This window comes from Phalacrocorax carbo, chromosome 7, assembly GCF_963921805.1.
Source record: "Phalacrocorax carbo chromosome 7, bPhaCar2.1, whole genome shotgun sequence".
NCBI classification, from domain to species: domain Eukaryota; kingdom Metazoa; phylum Chordata; class Aves; order Suliformes; family Phalacrocoracidae; genus Phalacrocorax; species Phalacrocorax carbo.
In genome coordinates, this window is record NC_087519.1 from 34,601,936 (window position 1) to 34,620,918 (window position 18,983).

The following is an 18,983-nucleotide window of genomic DNA, read 5'->3' on the forward strand; positions in this document are numbered from 1 at the left end:
TGATTCTTCTACTATTTTACCCTTTTTCCCTTTGTGCAACTTGCAGAGTTATAAAAGATTGATTAAATTGTCCAACCTTCACAAAAATGGGCCATGTTCAACTACTAGAAAGCCAATCATCCCAATTGGTGTGTGAGTTTGGAACTGGAAAACTCTCCTGGGAAAGATGGTTATTGGTGGATACCAAAAGAGATACAAGATGATCTTCACCCTAAAATCCCAAAGACTAATTTCTTCTCTTCAGGATATCTCTGGTGCTCAAGCTGCACACTTCCAAAGGTTGTAGCCCTTCTCCAGGTCCAGGGTATCTAGGAAGGGGACAGGAAAATGAGGAGAAAGATAGAAACAGGCCATCCGCACACAGCAGCAAAAAGGATTCATTAAACCTGGGAGAAGCCTACCTCGAGTCAGAACAGTCTTCCAGATTAAATGGAGGTGTGGACTGCCCTCTAGTAGCATTTGGAGCAGTTTTATTAGCAGACTAGAGCAGAAAATAGAAGGAAGATAGTGAAAGAAAGGGACTGGTCCAAAGAGGAGCATATTTCTTTGTATGCTAGAAGGGTTAATCTTTTCAAAGCAAACTTGTAAAATTAGGGCCCACAACAATTTGGCTTTTAGAAAAAAATTATTATTAGAGCAGAATTATCATTACATTCAAAATAATGGACTTTTGTACAAAAGTAGAGTCATACAGTCAGCAGTGGACCAAAACTAGTAAAAAATACCTCTTCAAAGTACAGCCAGAGTAACATTTTATGATGACAAAACCCGTAGCTAAAAGACACGGTACAAAACAAGTGTTTAGTCCAGCAAGGAGAAGAGAAACTAGATCAAGGGTAGTAACAATTCTGAGAAACTCATATGCAAAGTAATGCAAGTACAGAATTGTTAAACCCTGTGCTACATTAGCTGACCTTCATCTTTACCATTATACAAACAAACCCCTTTAGTTACTGTTTTTTGGTATTTCTCTGAGGATCTGGCACATTGGGAAGCAATTTCAGGAAGTGCATTTTACAGGTGCACACAGCAGTTCTCTCTAGGTAGTTTTAACACTAAAATGCAGGCTTGTTCATGTACTCCTCCACTGTCTGAAAAAAAGAAAAAGAAAGAAACAACTGATGCATTATGGAGCGGTACAGTAATAGTCAAACCAACCCTTTTGTCCTCTTTTAAGACAGCTGGAGTTATGTATGGAATTAGGCCAGGTTAATTAAAATGTAGAAATAATTCTGCTTTAAAAACCTTTAATGGCGGTTTTAGAATCTGATCTTCAAATCACAACATACCATGGTTGCGGCTAAACTCGCCATGCTTAGCTGGCTTTTGTACATAGCTGGCTTAGTTTCACGTGCAAATACCAGACCACTGTGGAAAACTGTTTGACTCGCATAGAGCGTCCCTAGCTAGTTCTACCAGTGTGCCGTTTCCTTCAGTATTACAATGGATCCTTCACTACCTAGGAGAAAATGAGGTAAACCCATCACATTCAACTGCTTTTGCCATTCCTGGGTCAATAGTGAAAGTTACAGAAAAGAATTCCCGCAGGGTTCTGAATAAAGGTTACATATCTGTGCCCTGCAGAAAACAGACAGGTGTTTATGAATGAAAGCGGAGTTTGCCAGCACATACTCTTTCCAATTTTAAATGTTAATAGTAAGTCATCTGTTTCCAATGTATTAGTGAAACAGATTTTTCTGTATTTTTATATATGTATTTATACATAAAATATAATCTTAGATTATATTCTTATACTATATAAATATCATAGATACGTCTTAAACTATTTTTAATATAATATCCGAGAAGCTCTAGCCATTCAACAGCATTATATAAAGAGCCTTCAGATGATTCTGATGAGGGTTGAACTGAACGCTTATGTAACTGCTACCTTAAGTGCACTGTTGTACCTATTGAAACTGAACCTAAGACACGTTTGGATAATTAAGTACCAGAAGTGCTTAGCTGTATTTTAAGCTCCTGTCAAACAAGGAAGACGTAGGAAGATGAGGTGTTTGCCTTTTGTCTTCCTCTGCCTTACCTCCTGCAACATGTCAGAGTCTTCTATGGCTTTCACTGCAGTCTTCTTTGAAGTTTCTTGTACTTCTCCACCAATTATAAACTCATCAAGAATAAAATAAGCTTTTTCAAAATTAAAGATAATATCCAGCTCGCACACCTGCCAGAAAAGAAGGACACCCCACATTTAAATTACTTTTACAGCATTATAAGAACTACTGGGACAAAGTTGTTAAGATGATCAAATGTATTCAACATATGCACTTTTGTGGCAAGTAGCAAGGTGAAGAAAGATACCGCATATTATGTAATATTGCAGCTTCTGCACATATTCTCTTCACATATATAGCCTAGACTTACAGCAAAATTATTCCACTTATTACATTTTATATAATACACTACATTCATACTGGTTTTCAAAGAACAAAGCTGTCTTCCTAGCCTACTAACCTTATAATAGATCTTATATAGCACTTGTAATATGGGTTACATATGTTCACGCAGTTTCACAGAGCAAGACAAATTCCCTGTCCTAGTGACCTTACAGTCACCAGCTGCTGTTTTGTTTTGAGGTGGTACAAACATAAGTTGTGCCACAGTGATTTAAAGTAAGAGATGTGTTAAGGTAGTGGGAACAATTTCAAAAATATTCATAGAAAAGATGGGTCTTTTGTAGTCTTTAAAGACTTACTGAAAGACTTATTTGGACCTCATTCAGGTCTTTTCTTTAAAAAAAAACCCACTTTAATGTTTTCCTCTTTTGTCCTTAACTGTTACACAATATTATGAAACTAACAAACCCAGTGTATCTGAAGATGTCAGGAGAGAGAATTAAAGTACTGTCGCCCAGGAATTTTTTTAAGTAATTTGCTTCAAGCTTTCTCCTCAAACTCTATTCCAGGAGAGAGACACACAAAGCATCAAGATTCATTTTTTGGTGGGGCAGAAAGGATGGAAAAACAGTCTTATGATAGTTTCAGCACTATTTTATAAAACATTCTAATAATCAAATTCACTCTGGATTAAGAGAGTCTACGGGGCAATTAGTGCAGGCAGAAACAGAAGTAAAATGGCTTCAGATAACTTTGTTTATCAGACAGCCAGAAACACATTTCTTGGGGAAAAAAGTGAAACATACATTTCCAAAGTATCTGTCCAGAAGCTCTACGTATCGATGAACAATCTCTAGTGTCAGGAGCTCATTATCCTGGTCTTCTATTGCACAACAGAAATACAAACTAGCATACCTAGGGAAATAAAGGCAAAAATGTGAGTGAGAATGAACAACTGGATCATCAGTGCCCTCCTTGTCTCTTAGAGGTTATGCATATGACAGTTAATGTCTATCCAGTCTCTAAAATAATATTTTTCTTTCATTCTTATACTGTCTCAGAGAACACTTAAAAAGATAATTTAAACAAATTATTCATTTAGTTAGAGAAACAAACTCCACCCTTGGCAAAGTGGGATACCTCCAACACTGGTCTTAAACATTTAAATCAGTTGTACTTTAAGGTCTCCCTCACCTGCTGCAATAGCACTACAGAAAGTGGAGTTAAACTGTAGAATTAATTATTTTAATTAAAAAATAATAAAGGCAAAAATAAAGGTGGAAGGAGTTATATCTTGGCAAGCCTGCCAGCTATCAAATGACTGAAAGCGTTTTACACAGGGCCAGAAAGCATGAAACTGCTTAGTCCAAACAACCTTCAAAACTAACCTACAGCAAAACTTTGTTTAAATCAACCCAAGATGGGAGTAATGATCTACCTCAACCCCTTGGTGCTGTGGCTGGAGGCCCAGCTTGTCACAGCACCTGGCCAGATGTTTACATCCATCACTTTACAGCATGGAACTCAATTCTTGCTAAATGGGAGATGCCACTTAATTTGTACAGTGTGCCATACCTTAAGGCTACTTTTGTTTGCTACAGCTTTGCCACAATTAACATGCAGTTAATGCTAAGCATCCTGTAACTAGGACCAGTGATTTCTCTGGAAAAGGAAATGAGAATTAACACTTTCCAGAGCAATAAATATTTCAAAAATTGAATTTGACAAAATATTGAAAATACCTCGGAACAGTTCCTGCAACCTACCAGCGAGCCTAATAAAGGCCAGCACACATGTCAGCAGGCTACCTTGGGGAATTATGAGCAGTGAAGCCTAAAGCCTTCTAACAATTTCAACCACTAATACCTAATAGGTTGCTCCCATTTTTGCCATTTGACAGATTGCGCAAGTATTTTTCACCCCACAATTTACCCTGCCGATTTATCCAGGGACATTGTGTTGTTATACACAAATTGCTGATGGCAGGCTCCTGCCAGCTTACTCTAGCACTTACGGTTTTGTTTGCTGTTTTTCTTAAAGTAAGCCTTTATTTTTCCTCTTCTAGCACGTTATTTATATGGATAGTAATTATATGTTCTCATAAAACTACTCACACCTTTTGTAAACAAGCTTGAGGTCTTTCCAGTCAACAAAACTACTTGTTTTTTGATTGCGAGACAAAATAATCTGAACAATTTCTCGAATGATCTTTTTCTTCTCTTTATCAGGTAGCGTCGTATACCATTTCTGAAGCCTTAATTTCCCCTGCCGACTGAACAGCAGTATAAAGTGTATCTAGAGTAAACAAAGCAACATGGTTAATGCCAGAGCCATAGCCAGAGAAGAGCATTCCTCTGTCTGACACCAGAAATCTGTGAGATCTTAGCAAAGGCAACTTCAGCCTTGTTGCAATGTTCGGACGTGGGGTCAGTGAGGTCTGAGGGAGGCTGAGCGCGGGAGCAGAGATCCCTCCCCCAGCAGCTCTTCCCTCCCTGTGGGACCTCTCCCCTTCGCACCGCCTTTGCATCCTCTCCCACCCGTCCTCCCTTACCTTGTACAAAGAGCAGCTTTGCTTCCTATTCTGCCATTTCCCTGGGGAACAGGAGGATCACCACTTTGCAGTGGTTAAAGAGGGCCCCAGCCCCTCCTCCAGCAAGATTAGACACCTTAGTAATGGGAATAAAGACTTATATACAACAAGGCTAGGGAGATCAAGGATGCGGTGTAGCACAAGACTAGAAATATTAATACCTATATAGTAATCATAATCACTAACAATTCTGGTATTGCACTATTTCAGGTGACAAACAAAGCAGTGTGTTCCTAGAAGAGGATCTCAGAAGCAGAAGAAACCAACTACTTTGGAAAGGGAGCTTGACTAGTTTTACTAAAGAAATCACCAGATTATGAAACACAGATGACTGTGATGACAAAGGACAGGCATCAGTGACCAAGGATATCACGTTGAATAAAGCACGATACATACACTGTCCTAAAATTTCAGATTTAAAGCTAGTCATAATTTTACATGGTTTGACCCATGATTTTTTCATGCTTAGCATTATCAGTATTACTGAAATACAGAAGTGCTAGCTTTTAAATACCAGTGGGCCTTTGGGAGAAAAGTATCAATCATGTTCATACAAATCTATACACTTATACAAGTTAACAGATTAAAATAACTGACCATACTAAGTCTTCAAGCAGTACAGTAAGTCATCTACCCACAGCACAGAAATGGCTTGAAGAATGCACGAAATCTATCTGAGGATGACATCCATCTCAACTGGACATCCCCTGGTAAATGGGGAGAAAAAAACCAAACCAAACCACAAACCAACCCTAGCAGGGACAGAGATGCTTCCAATGGCTGACGACACTGGGAACTGCCCTGTTCTTCATAGGCATCCCCATCGCTTTCTCACCAGTACCAATGCCTGGAGGCCAGGGGCTTGCAGGAAGGATGTCTAACCACAGTCACAGCCATGTGCATGATGACAGGCACGCTGCCACTTGTGCCTGCAGAGACAAGGCTTCCCCTGATGCTGGGAGGACCAGGGAGAAGAACAGGAGCCTCATTTTCCTCACATGCTCCCAATCCTTGCAACTCCCAACAGAAGGCCTAGCAAGTCACTTGCCACATCTCAATCTACACCCTAATCCCTTCTCCCTCTTGTTTACTATTCCAGCTTATTGCTGTACCTATACTTCCCCATCACTCCATCTCACCAGTGACGATTAATGTTACTGTTCACAGTTACTATCAAGATTACAATGCAGATTTCTGTAAAGACAAAATCATTCTACAGTCTGGTGAAGTCCAAGCAGAGAAGTATGCCAGAGAAGCTTCTACAAAAAAAAAAGGGAAAAAACAAACAAGCAAGCTACTGAATTTTAAACACAGCATTTATTAATAATTCAGAACCATTCTCTAGCTATTAAGTTGCACAGCTGTTGAGTAATTTGGAGATAAGACTTCTGACTATATTGAGAAAGACTTCAAATGTGGGATCTTTTTAGGAAAAGGTGGACTGTTTTATCCATATGTGCCTGTGGCAGGATCTACTGCTGGAAATATGGCTCTTGCCATCATTAGCCTAATGTGCTTGATAAAATTACAAGGATTTTGCAGCTGCCTTGTGTTGAGTCCTCTAACACTCTCCAGATGAGCTTGCTAAATAAACACAATTATGCCGCTGGCAGTACACATGGCCTGATTACAGTGAAGATCAAAGCACCATGTTCTTGCCTTTCTCTGTTCATGTTACCGCCTGGGCTTTGACATGGTAATTCCGGCTGTTGGGGTTACCCCTTCCCAGTAGATGAAGGGACAGTACTTACTGTCCATACACTTTTCCATTGAGAGGAGCTGGATGAATGAAGGACTATTTTGCTTGCTGCACAGCAAAGCCAAAGCCTTTGTAAAGATGAGTGCATTTGAAAAACAGTGTGTAGGTTCTGCAGATAAGAGCAGCAGGTCAGTGGGTGTCCATTTAAAAGCCATCAAGCACAGGTAGCAGCTATTTGACAAATCTCTAAAAATATGGTGAATCAGATAGAAGATGATTATCAGATTCAATTGAAAATGCAGGGAATTAGTCAATGAATCCCTATCAAAAGCTGACAGCATGTTCAGCATAACAAGATCGTGCTGTCTGAGACATCCTCAGGAAGAAATATATTTACGTGCAGGGCTTCAATAGGGAAAGATAATGAAAGGGTATTCTGGTTTAGGTTCATCTCTTGGACCCAACAGACCTTAAATCCAAGTGCCTGCAAGTAATACATATATCTCCAGGAAAGCAACCTTATGCCTCTAAAAGGTTAAACACCAACAAGCTAGGGAATTACTGTGAATATTACCACCATTTTCTGCTGATTAGTTTACTTCAATATGTTGTGCTTCATCCATAGGAAAGCAAGCTGCTCTCCATTTAAAATTGCTCTGAAAACTCCACTGTTTCTTATAAAGATGCACTTCATGTTTCACCACCACTTTCGTGAGCAGAGGCAGCATTCTTTGCAATCATAAAATATCTGTTAATGCTCTTAAATGCATCAAGATTCGTACATGAGCTTCAAAAATCCTATCTTTTGGGTCTCACATCCCCCGCTGTTTCATATGCAGAATATAACTGCATACCTCATAAGGCAATTTTACTATTATGGAAATATATACAGCTAGAAAATACATATGAGCCTCTACTGTAGTCCATTCTAATTTTACAGTCTGCAGCAAAAGAGTGTATCCTCAAGCCTAGGTATATATTACTGGCCAGCTGAGAGCTCCTCTAACAAAACAACATATGAGAAAGTTGCAGCTACTTAGAAGAGAAAATACTGTGGGGTTTTTCTTCTCTTTTGACTTTTCTTCCTTTTTCTAATTTCTAAAGTCCATTCAATCTCGGGAACTCTCTAGGAGGTAAATAATACTATATTCTAAGGTTAAACAGCTTAATTCCTGTAAGCCTAAGCATCCAATTAGTATCGACATTGTTTCACTCAGTTCAGCTTTGCTCTGCCCACCCACACTGACGTGGTACAACACATGCCTCGATCTCATAGCCCCGTTCATTAGGGCTCACTGGAAAGATTTTGATGCATCAATAAACCTGGAAGTGTTGAAGTACTGCACAAACACAAATCTAACAGGTCATCTGTTCCTTGCTTCTCGGCTGTGAAAACATATTTGCTTTCCTACATTGCTAATGAGAAGATGGATGTTGATTAAGGAAATTTTGGTTAGGTTTTCAGCAGCCAAACTACAAATAGAGGCAGATCATCCTGCAGTGTTTTACAGGTCTTTAGAAGTTCTAATTCCAGAGGAAAACAAAGGCAAATTAATTGCTTCAAGCAAAATACCTTTGAAGCAGGGTGTTTGATTTCCTTTCCTACCATCATTCTAGGGCGTGCTAGCTGTGACTAACAATCACCAGATCCAGGGGCAACGCCAGAGGGAATTTTTAGGCCCAAGCTTGAGTGGGTCGGCATGAGGAGTGCAGTTCCTATGAGAGCATCGGCTGCCTTCACATGTGGAGTCTGTAGGAGACAAGCTTTGGTCTAGAGGCTACGTGTAAATTTTATTAGCTTGTTCTACTGAATCAGACCCAACCACCTACACCACTGTGCAAAACAATCTCCAGAAACATCAGTAAGTAGCTTAAATGACTGCATTTTTGCATTCTATATTTGTAGGCCACTATATTCTAGTCGGAAAAAGAGGGTTTTTTATAAAAAGTCAAGCATTTAAACCAGATTTCTAAACCTGAACTCTGTCACCTTCTCATGCATTTCTACAGATAGCTCATGCAGCTGTAGGTTATACGACAGGTTGGAAATTTATGGGGCCTTCCATTTTATTAGTATCTACGAAACTGTACCAGGATAATAAACACCACCCTTAGTTTCAGGGCTACAAAAAAAAATAATCAAATGGTAGACTTTGACATGAAATAATTTCACGGTAAATAGAACAGACATCGAAAATGCAAAATACAGAAGGTGTACATGTTCACAAACTGCAAATGTAAGAGAAATGTAAAACTAACATACACTGTGATTTTCTTCCACGTTCCTTGGGAGACCTTTCCCTCTGTTTGCTAATGGGCTGTCATGATCTGATAAGCAGCTCACCCAAGCTTGTCCCCAGCCTGTTCCCTGCTGAGACTGGAGGACCCCTTTGGTGCAGCCTTCCCAGGTATTTGGCCATTTCACACTCCAGACTGATCAAACACTTTACAGTTGGCTCACTGGTTTTGAAGTCTGATCATTTGTTGCTTTTACAGATGTTTTAAAACTTAACCTGATCTGTACTGCAACGTTTAGTACGACTGCCTAAAGGACTCCGGACTATATTCTATTACATACAGAACAAGCCACCTGTAGGGATATCAAATAAAGGCGACCACACACAGGAAGACAAAGCGGCTTTCCTGACTCCCAGGGTCATTTCTCCAGTTCACTGTCCAATGACATAAACATGTAAAAGATGACACATTTCTTCCTGCAAGGTAAACTCCAGGGGTCAGTGCAGCGAGGCTTTAATTCACCCCACTGTGAGAAGAATGCATGCTAGAAATACTTCTTGTCCTCCTGTAATTCAACCTGCATAACATCTGCCAACTGGCTTCAAACCTGTTCTGTGGCATCTGGCTGCTCCAGGTCCCTCTGGTGGGAGAGGAGGACAGCGAGATGGGAGGACTCCAGGGAGCCTAAGGGGAGGGAAGGCAGAGAGGAGACGGCGACTGGAAGACTGAGAAAACCGAGCATCCTTCTCTTCCCTAGGTGCTTGGTTTGGGCAAGGATTTGCTTAGCTAGACAGCTCTGTCACTCCAGCACTGGGTTTAGAGTCTGCTTCAGCTGTAACCTTTCCAGATTCAGTTAAAAGCCCTCCCAAATCACCTTTATAAAACAGGAAGATTCCTGAAATTCACAAGTTAACTAAAATTTGCAAATTAGGAATGGCTATCCTAAAACAGACAGCTTGGCAGAACTCAGAAACTCTGTTTTTCTCAAAAACTTTCCGTTTAAGCCTGCTGCTGCCAGTAGGGCAACAGGTAATATATGACATGCTAATAAAGAAAAACTCATAGACCACATACATGAAAAGGGAAGTGGGATGAAAAAAGCCACACCTTCAGCTGCTCATATAAACCTGGGGAAAACCAGACTGACTGGCTGTACCTGGTGGAGAGGAAACAACTTTTTATGATAAAGTTCTCTTTTAACTTATTCTGACTCCCTTGAAGACTGCTCAATCTTCTGGCACTATTTTAGTCTAGTCGAGTTCATATTCTGGTTATCTTTTACTATTTTTCATTCTTTCCTCCAATATGAAAGAATGTATTTTCCAACATAGCGGTACATAATTTTTTATTGGCTTTATTTTTACATCACATCTGAAAATGAACAAAACCTACTTTCATTAAATTGTTTCTTTTTAAAAGTATGAACAGCCAAATTATTCCAGCATTAGCTGCTTTTTTTCTCCAAAACCTTTGAAGAATAAAAAAAATCCTTGCAGTTTTTACTTTGTTTAATGGGGGGGGTTTTTTGAGTGAGGGAAGTAAATATTGAAATACCCCCCCCCCCCCAAAAAAAAAAAAAAAGCGCTACACTGTGCACATACAGATGGTTTGGAATGCCAGGCATTTAGGGTGAAGTGAGAAAGACATACTGAACAGCTATTGACCTATGTATTAACAATCTAGCCACATCAGGAAGAGTCAGAATAATACACTGAAGCACAGGTATTTTGGTATTCTGCTGCTGCACTAAGTCCCCAGCTGGCTACTGACCTTTAATACATACACTGTGGGGTTTTAGGCACTTTTAAAACAATTATGCAAAATCCAAACCAGGCTACTTTATTAACTATATTAATTCCCTTACTTGTTTATTCTGTTACTAAAACTTTTATTCACAGCAGCGCAGAAGCTGACAGGTGTTTATTAAATACTGTTGAATCTCAGCTTTAAAATGTAAAACATGTATGTAGTCTGTATGATGTGAGCAAATAAGAAAAAAACAAGTGGAAAAACAGCAACACAAAAATACCAAAGTAGTATATTGCTTCCTAACTGGCACAGAAGTCTTTCTCACTTACTCTCTGTTAAGATTAATTTCTGAACAATTTCCCCTAAACAATACATCCAAAGTCCAAGCAATAAAAGTTGTGCCAGATCATTACAGGCACACTTGACTATAGTTACACATTGATTTTATGCTTTTCAAGATGCAGAAGTCACCCTTATTACTGATGATTTTAAATTGACCAGCATGCCATCATTTAAAGGATATTTACACCATATAGTATTGATCCAGCCAACAACATTGATAGTCTTGCTTGAATTAAATAAAACTATAATCAAAACAGTATAGCTGAGCTGAAGTTCCAAACCTAAAACAACCTGAAGCTCCTCACTTCCGATCGTTACCTAAGGAAAAGAAAACAAAGCTCAAGGGAGCTGTAAGTGCCCCACAAGCTCTGCTCCTGCTTATCATTGCCTCTAGCAGGTTTAGTCGTCCCAACCTTGGCTCATTTCTCATAAACTAGTAGCATTCCTTCAACATCCTCCCTACAGTACAGGCATTCTTGTGCCTCCTCCTCGCACGCTGCTGGGCATCCCACCAACAGGAAAGCCAGGTTTCCAGAACATCTCTGGAGATGAGACAGCACAGCTTTCCAGGATAGCTCCCCTAAAACGTAGACGCAGGCAATGACATCCAGTTCTCACAGAGGATAATTATTCTCAGTTTTCTTAAATCAGTGCTTTTTTCCTTCAAGTGCAATTACTCCAGTTTCTAGGCCATAAGCAAGAACAGATCCAGGCAGGAAGTTTGCATAAAGCCTACCTCAAACTCTGCAGTCTGAGAGCAGGCCAGTGACCGCACTACAGCCACGTGAACCAGAGCCAGCACTCCTATCTTCAGCCTCAGCTCCGGGGACAGACAGTTGTAGGGATACTGGCTGGCTGACCTTACAGAACGCAGCACCATTTGAAGACATTCAAAACAATTATTAAATAGGTACTCACATCCCTTCTGCCTCCTGGGCTGGGGTCTCAGAGGTGTTTTTATTTGTGTATACCTTTTTGGGAGGCAGTGAAAATCTTCATTAGGTTACTATAATGAAAAGGAGGTCAGGGAGAGGCTGAACAAGCTGCCAAGAGCTACCGCTAATTCACTATAGCCCCAGTGTACTTTACAGTCATGAAAAGCCATCCTCCCAGTCTGTTCCTTGAACAACTGGTGAAGAAACAGAGCTAAAAGGTAGCCCAGTTGAGTGTCTCAAAAGGTGCAGCCTCTTTTATTCTCATTTCCAGTTTGTCTTACAGGTATTTGCAAAGCCCTGCTACATGAAGGAACTGCAAGTGCCCTTCCCTCACCTCTGACCTTTCAAAGAGCAAAATTAAAAAGCTTTGCTCTGCAACAGGGCAGGCACACCAGAAGGTGACAGTTTCCCCAGCTCCTCAGCCAGCTGACAGATAGTGCTTCAGCCTGGGGATGCCCCTGTCCTGGTGGAGCAGAATCACGGCAGGTCTGCAGCAGCCTCATGCCCATCCTTCCAGCTCCCAACAAAAGACGCTCTCAGAAAACCTGAGCTCTGGAAGGACCGAAGATAGACGTGAGTTAGGATCCACATTTGTCAATGCCTCTGAAAAAGCACGAGTAATTTTTTTGAAACACTGAAGCATTTCATTTAGGCATTTTCAATAGAAAAATTCTCAATTTTCCCTTTTAAAATGGCATTTTGTCATTAAGATAAAAAACCGACATGGATTTAATAACCTAAACATAAAAGAAGCAACCATTGTTTACGGAAGGAAGGGCCAGAGCACAGGATCTCACAAAATGCTTCATGTTGGCCTAAAATTTAGCCTCCAGAATGAAAAAATGGACCAAAAATTAATTCTGCTATTCACCTGGGTCTTGTCATGAGACTTGGAGAAAAGGAAATGCCTGAAGTACTGCCCCTTCCATATCCCCACCTCCTGAGCCTGGCAGCTGTTGAGTTCTGAGAGTTTCGTGTAGCCATTCCCACGGCTTTTCTAGAGCTCAGAGCGGACAGGCAGACAACTCACCCAATGCTTCACGTGTTCTTCCAGCATGCAGCGTTGCAAGACAAAGGCAGAACACGGTAAAATTTCTGTGTTTTCTTCAAACAAAAATGATTCTATTTCTCATTCCTTTGCCGTTTGTGTCTGTTGCTTGCCTCATGGGACTAAGCAGAGGGTGATGACCATGCAGGAGTTCCTGCGCTGGTTAACAAGCCATCGAGGACTGCAAGTGTCTGAGCAAAACTATGTTCAAGCTCCAACGGCAAGCAGCAAGGCAACAACTGGCATTTACATGCTGGTGATGAGGGATTTTAGTGCCCTCTCTTCCCGGGTCTGAACACAGAATAGCAGATAGACATCCTAACAAATTCAGCAAGGCAGAGAATAAAAAAAGACTGGTCCACAGAGTGCCTGGGGTTACGCCTGTGATCTTGAGAAACATAAATCCAGGACATACTAGGCCAGAAAGACACGTCAGGCTTGCCTTTAAATACACAAACATAAATTTTATTTTCCCATCCTGCCCCAGTGACTCTGAATGCTATATTCCCACTCAAAAATGAAAAACCATTTGTGCATGACTGGATCTTGCATGTCTCTAAACTCCAACATCTGCAAAAATGCAAAGACCCAGGGGTGGCCATGCAAGAAAGCATACACCCAAAGCAGCCAAACAAATGCAAATGGCAGCCTGTAGGAATAGGACAGCAGGGAAATGAATGGGCAGGGATGGTAATTAGTAGCTGTGCATATGTGATAGAAAGAATTGTTTATACAGGAGCAATACGCTTTTAATTTAGGCATCACCAGAAAGACTACAACTGGCTCACATAAATGCCTGATGTATATGCCGAAGCATAAATCTTGTAAGTACTTTGGGGAGGAGCAGCTCTACCTGCCCTCCCTGACCCATCAGCTTCCTCAGTACTTGCAAAATTTTGTCCCTTTGCTGCTCTTGCACAGAACTGATACCTTCAGAAGGCAGAAGGTCTATAGGGTGGTTTATAAAGCATGGGATTTTGAAGTAATTAAGAGTAAAGGTACAGAAAAGCAGCAAACATTTTACACTGTCCACATGCTTAGCAGCGTTTTCTTGCCTCCTCTTAGCCCCAGCCACTCACTACCTCTTTCTACATTTGCTTACTGCTGATGCCATGGCTTTCTTCAAAGCCCTCCAGGCAGTCCACATCCTAGTAACTCCTGGCTCTGAAACATGCCTACAATTTCCTTATTTGTGAGTGAAAATATATTTTAAAATGGTTTAAGCAAAGAATTAGCAGATGATCTATCATAACATTCCTTTTGCTTTCCGGAAATAAGCTTATTACCTACAGACAGTAAAGCATGCATCGCAATTACTGCACAGCCAGCCAGTCCAGAGCGGCCTCTAGTATAACAGTGACAATCTGTAATCTGGAAGAGGATCACATCAACAGTCAGAGATTACAGACTTCCTGAGAACCCTAAAAAACATTTTTCCTAGCAAATTCTACTAAATGGTATTCAAAAGTCTGACTGAATGACAGGGAGTAACTGAATACAATATTATGGATCATCTCCTGAGCAGTACTCTGATCTGAGCAGAAGGGGACAACATAAGTAACAGGGCATGTGTAAAATCATTCTGGTAGTCCTGTCTCCAGGAATCACAGGTTTAAGGATTCAGGGCCAGAAACTGGATCCAGACAACCCACCTGTGGGCCCATCCTCTATGAACTGCCTAAGTACTTGGACACCATAACACCCTCGGCAGTGGATTAAAACCATTCATCTACATTGTGTGAAAAAAAGTACTCCCTTTTGTTTTCTTTACATTTAGTGCCTAAAAATTTCACAGGGTGTACCCTGACTCTTCCTGTAGCAACTCTTCTTTATAACAGTCATGATTTAATGCATTTCTATCATTTCCCATGTAGTCATCTCTTTCCAAACTGAAAAGTCTATCTACTCAGGATCTTCTAGAAAGGACGTCCTTCCATTACTATTATCTACTCCCACACTAATAGTTCACTACAAGATGAATAAAAAAAGAAATACCACACAGACAACTTTTTTTTTTATATAGAAAGCTGCCTCAAACAACAAGAATCTTTTATTTGTCATTCTCCTCTCATCTACCGCAGTCTGCTCCCCTTCTTGTCTTTCAGAGGTAAGTACCAAGAGGCAAAGTTCATCATCTTTGCTAGGCTGATACACAGCTGTATCACAGAGTAGAAGAAAGCAGTTATTCTTCAACCTGTAGATAGTAAATTCTGTGCAGCATTGAAAAATGTCTTTTGCAGATCTGTGTCTATTTTAACAATTAAGGGCACTGAGATTGTTGGTGAGGTCAATATTCAGAATAGCTGAGAGTTTATTTCCAAACACCAGGCAGGCATCAGAAGCTGCAGTCACTTCAACTAATATTTCCACGCAAGCTTCTAGATCAGTGACTGCTATCAAACGTCTTGCTAAGTAGAAACACTGCCAACTCCTTTTCTATTCAGACCAAGTACATTTTTAGAGCTCCTGTGCTAAAATGGGATTCTTTTGATCCTTCTCTCCAGGGTTTCAGATCATGCCCACAATTACTCCCCTTCAGGGGGACTGGATGACAGAGGATTTTTAAGCGAAAGAGTACCCTGACAAAAGCACCCTTAATCAGCACCGGTTCTACAACAGAACGGGGTAAGGCTGACAGCATTAGTTAATATAACAACTCCAGCAAGGGTTTGTACGATGAACTCAGAAAAGAGAAAAAAAATTATTAATTGTAAGAATGCACACTCACCTTATAAAATTACAACAATCAATACAGCAGACAGTCTCCAAATTGTCAATATGGAGCCCTCCCCTGGGACCATCGTGAGTGCTTTGAAAACTGGCATTTGTGAAGTGCACGCATCTGGGAGAGTTCCGAGATCAGCTTCCCTGAAATCAGCTCCCATATTTACTGACCTTCAAGGGCAAAACAGTAACTCCAGTTGTTTACATAAGCTTTACCCTAGGGAACTGCATGTGTAGGGCTGTCTCAGGGTGTAACCAGAAAGGGTATATCTATATAGGGACTTAAGGTGTGGAGACTGCACTGCCATCTGTAAACTCATTACTGTGCACGTTCTATTTGCAAATGTGATGGCAGGTACACCTTTCTAAATACACTAGACCAACACAAATTCAGCATTCTGGCTAAACCACTTAAAAGAAACAACATAGCTCTGCCTTTGAGGATAGAGGCAGACAACAAAACTTGGCCTCTGATGAAGGAGTTGAGAGACTTCTGTTCAGCTGCGCTGCCAGTAACTGATATTATGGATGCACACAACAGGCAAACTGTGCAAGAGAGCAGCTCCGGGCCTGCTCGCAGAACCTGCCCCAAGCCTGAATTATCAAACAGCAAGATAGTTTCTGAATTAAGAGGCATCACTAACCATCTTACTGATTGAGAGCCCGCAGTCCTCCTTGGGGAAAATCTAGCCATTATTCTGAGGATATTGGTCATCATGCTTAACAAAAGAGAATAACCATGGCAACCTTTTTTGATCCCAGCAAACCACCACCAAGCAGGGCACTGGAGAGCCAAAGGGCCTCCTTCCCAGGATCCTGTGCCAGCCCTTTAACCTGAAGGGCTGCTGCCCCCTTCCAAACTAAAACAAGCCGCTGTGGCCGCCTCTACCCAGCTGTGGAGCCAGGTTGCACACAAGACCGATAGCCAGCACATGAGGAAGAGAACCAGACCCGTCTGCTCTCTCACAGACATGTTACTTGATGGAAAGGCAGAGCTGAGTTCCTACAACCCCCATGAGACCAGGCAGCTGAGCAGAAGCACCTGAGCTGGAGGCAAAGCTGTTGTCCAAGCTCTCCACTTATAGGGCACTAGGGAATACACGTGGGGAAAAGCTCTTCCTAATGCTCCCATCACAAGAAAACCCACTGCCCAACGCTGCCCTGCTTTGATACCAGAGCCAGCCAAAAGACGCAGATCCATAAGAAACCACATTCGATCCTTCTCCAGGCACCGAAGCCGACTTGAACCTCAGCTCCTCAAGTTACAGGAAGACTTCATAAAACCTCTCTCTGTAACAGCCCTGTTTTCCAGCTTGCCTACAAAGGGCTGTCAGCGTGACCCGAGCTCACCCCAAGGGTCAGAAGACAGGAAGGAAAAGAATACAGCTTTCATTTCTTCAAAACAGGTGCAAACCTTGTTCCAACCTTCTTGGAAATAACATTTCTGCTTCTCAGAGCAGATGGCACAGCCCTCGCAGGCAGGTTGGCATGCGCTTTCTGAAAAACGTAATTTACCTCTATTTAAAGCCAACTCGGATTATTCCAGCAGGGGATGGAGAAAAGAAAAACCAAACAACCAAAACCCAAACCAAAGACAACCCAAGTTTTCCCAGGGCCAGGCGCAGGCGGAGCGGCTGGCGCCGCGGTTCGGGAGCTGCCCTCTCCCCGGGCGCCCCGAGACGGGGCATTCGGGTGCCAAAGGCGACGGCGGCGCGGTCCCAGGGCTGAGCCCACCTCCGCGGGGACTTTGCTTTTTCGGGCAGCGCGCAAACACTTCTGTTTGCTTTAGGCCTTTGGGAGAACAACGTCCAGCCGGCCCCGCGGAGGGTCTCCCACGGCCAAGCTCCAGGACTGGGCTCCGGGCGGAGGAGCCCGGTCCCGGCGGGGCTGAAGGGAGCTGCGGGGGAAGCCCAGAAAACGCGCCCGTCGAGGGGGCTCCGCCGCCGGCCCGCCCGCGGCACCGGGGCGGGGGGGGGGGGGGGAAAGGCGGTTTTGGCGGGGCATGGGGCGGCTGCTCCCGCCCGGCCCCGGCGAAGCCCGGCGTCCCCGGGCCACTTACCATGGCGGTGGTGCGGTGGCGGCAGGCTGGAGGCCGGCCCGGCCCGGCTGGGTGCCGGCCGCCTCTCCCCTGCCCTGCCTCCCTCCTCCCCGCCCCGCGCCAGGTGAGGCCGCGGCCGCATCGCGCCTTCCCACAATGCCCCGAAAGGGAACTTCCCCGGGCGCCTCCGCCCCGCCGGGGCTGGCAGCGCCGAGGGCGAGCGAGGGGCTGAGAGGGGGTGGGCTGCCGGCCCCCTTCCCACCGGCCTCCCCGGGACCCCGCGGCGTCGGGCTTCGCCGGCGCGGCCCGGTGGCGAGGCGCCGGCGAGGGAGGTTGCCGGCCGCCGCCACCCCGCCCTCCGCGCTCCCGGGAGGAGGGAAGCGGAGCGGGGGCAAAAGGGCAGTTTTTGACAGACGGTACAGCTGCGCGTCCGCGGCGGCGCGGCCTCCCCGCAGACCACTCGTTTCTGGGAAGCGAGGGTTCTGACGGGCAGGCCGGGCTGCGGAGACCCTGTCCGCACGCGGGGTGACCCTAGCTGTCACCTGGCACCTGCATTAACTGCTCAAAGGGCGCCCTTCTTGCCCACAGTGAAACGCAACTTCAGTAAAAACACAGTTCATGTCCTCCATTGGCTCTAGCTTCCAAGCACTCATACCCTAAAGACGCTCCAGTAGAGCTATAGGCATGATTGCTCTGCAGCCCATCTCCATCAAAATGAAACACAGATAGTTTAAATACCTTAAATGGCTGGTTTTGCTAACCTGTGCTTTTTGACAGAGCTGGATGAGACAGCAAGGCATGAGCAGCTCTGCCGGTAGATGAGCAAATCCCTGTAACCTCTGGCAGGGATTTGCTGATAAGCAGCTGGTGCCAAAAGAATGTGCAACATCCACTGACTCCCCTCTTGAATCATAAGCTTTAACTCCAGGCCTAAGGCCTCTCAAACTCTTACCACGAGTCTGATCCAGATGCAAACTACCTCATGAGCATAAAATGAGAAAACTTGGGACGTTTAAGTCTAAAGGACAGACATTCCCCAGTGCACAGCTTGCATCTAGCCCCAAGGGCAGTGTGCCTGGATTCAGGCTATGGTTCCCATCTGCTCTCAGCAGAGCTGTGCCCTGCTTTTGCATGCAGTGCTAGAATGCATCTGAGTCATCAGTGAGAACGAGAAATCTGGATAAGCTCAGGGACTCTGGGGACACTGTGGTGTCAATGGCTGACACTGGTGGAACCCCTCTTCAGCCTCTGGCTTCAGCAAAGGGGGAG

At 43.3% G+C, this 18,983-nt stretch overlaps 1 protein-coding gene across 1 annotated transcript; it reads right to left on the reverse strand.

Annotated features, from left to right (window-relative positions):
* Nucleotides 1–606: 606 nt before the first annotated feature.
* On the reverse strand, nt 607–17,820 carry AP1S3 (adaptor related protein complex 1 subunit sigma 3). Its single transcript, XM_064457372.1, has 5 exons — nt 17,736–17,820; nt 4,468–4,646; nt 3,158–3,266; nt 2,042–2,179; nt 607–1,091 (listed from the first exon to the last, which is right to left on the reverse strand). The coding sequence occupies exons 1-5, from the start codon at nt 17,736–17,738 to the stop codon at nt 1,056–1,058; spliced, it is 465 nt and encodes a 154-aa protein (XP_064313442.1). The 5' UTR covers nt 17,739–17,820; the 3' UTR covers nt 607–1,055.
* Between the last annotated feature and the right edge of the window lie 1,163 nt (nt 17,821–18,983).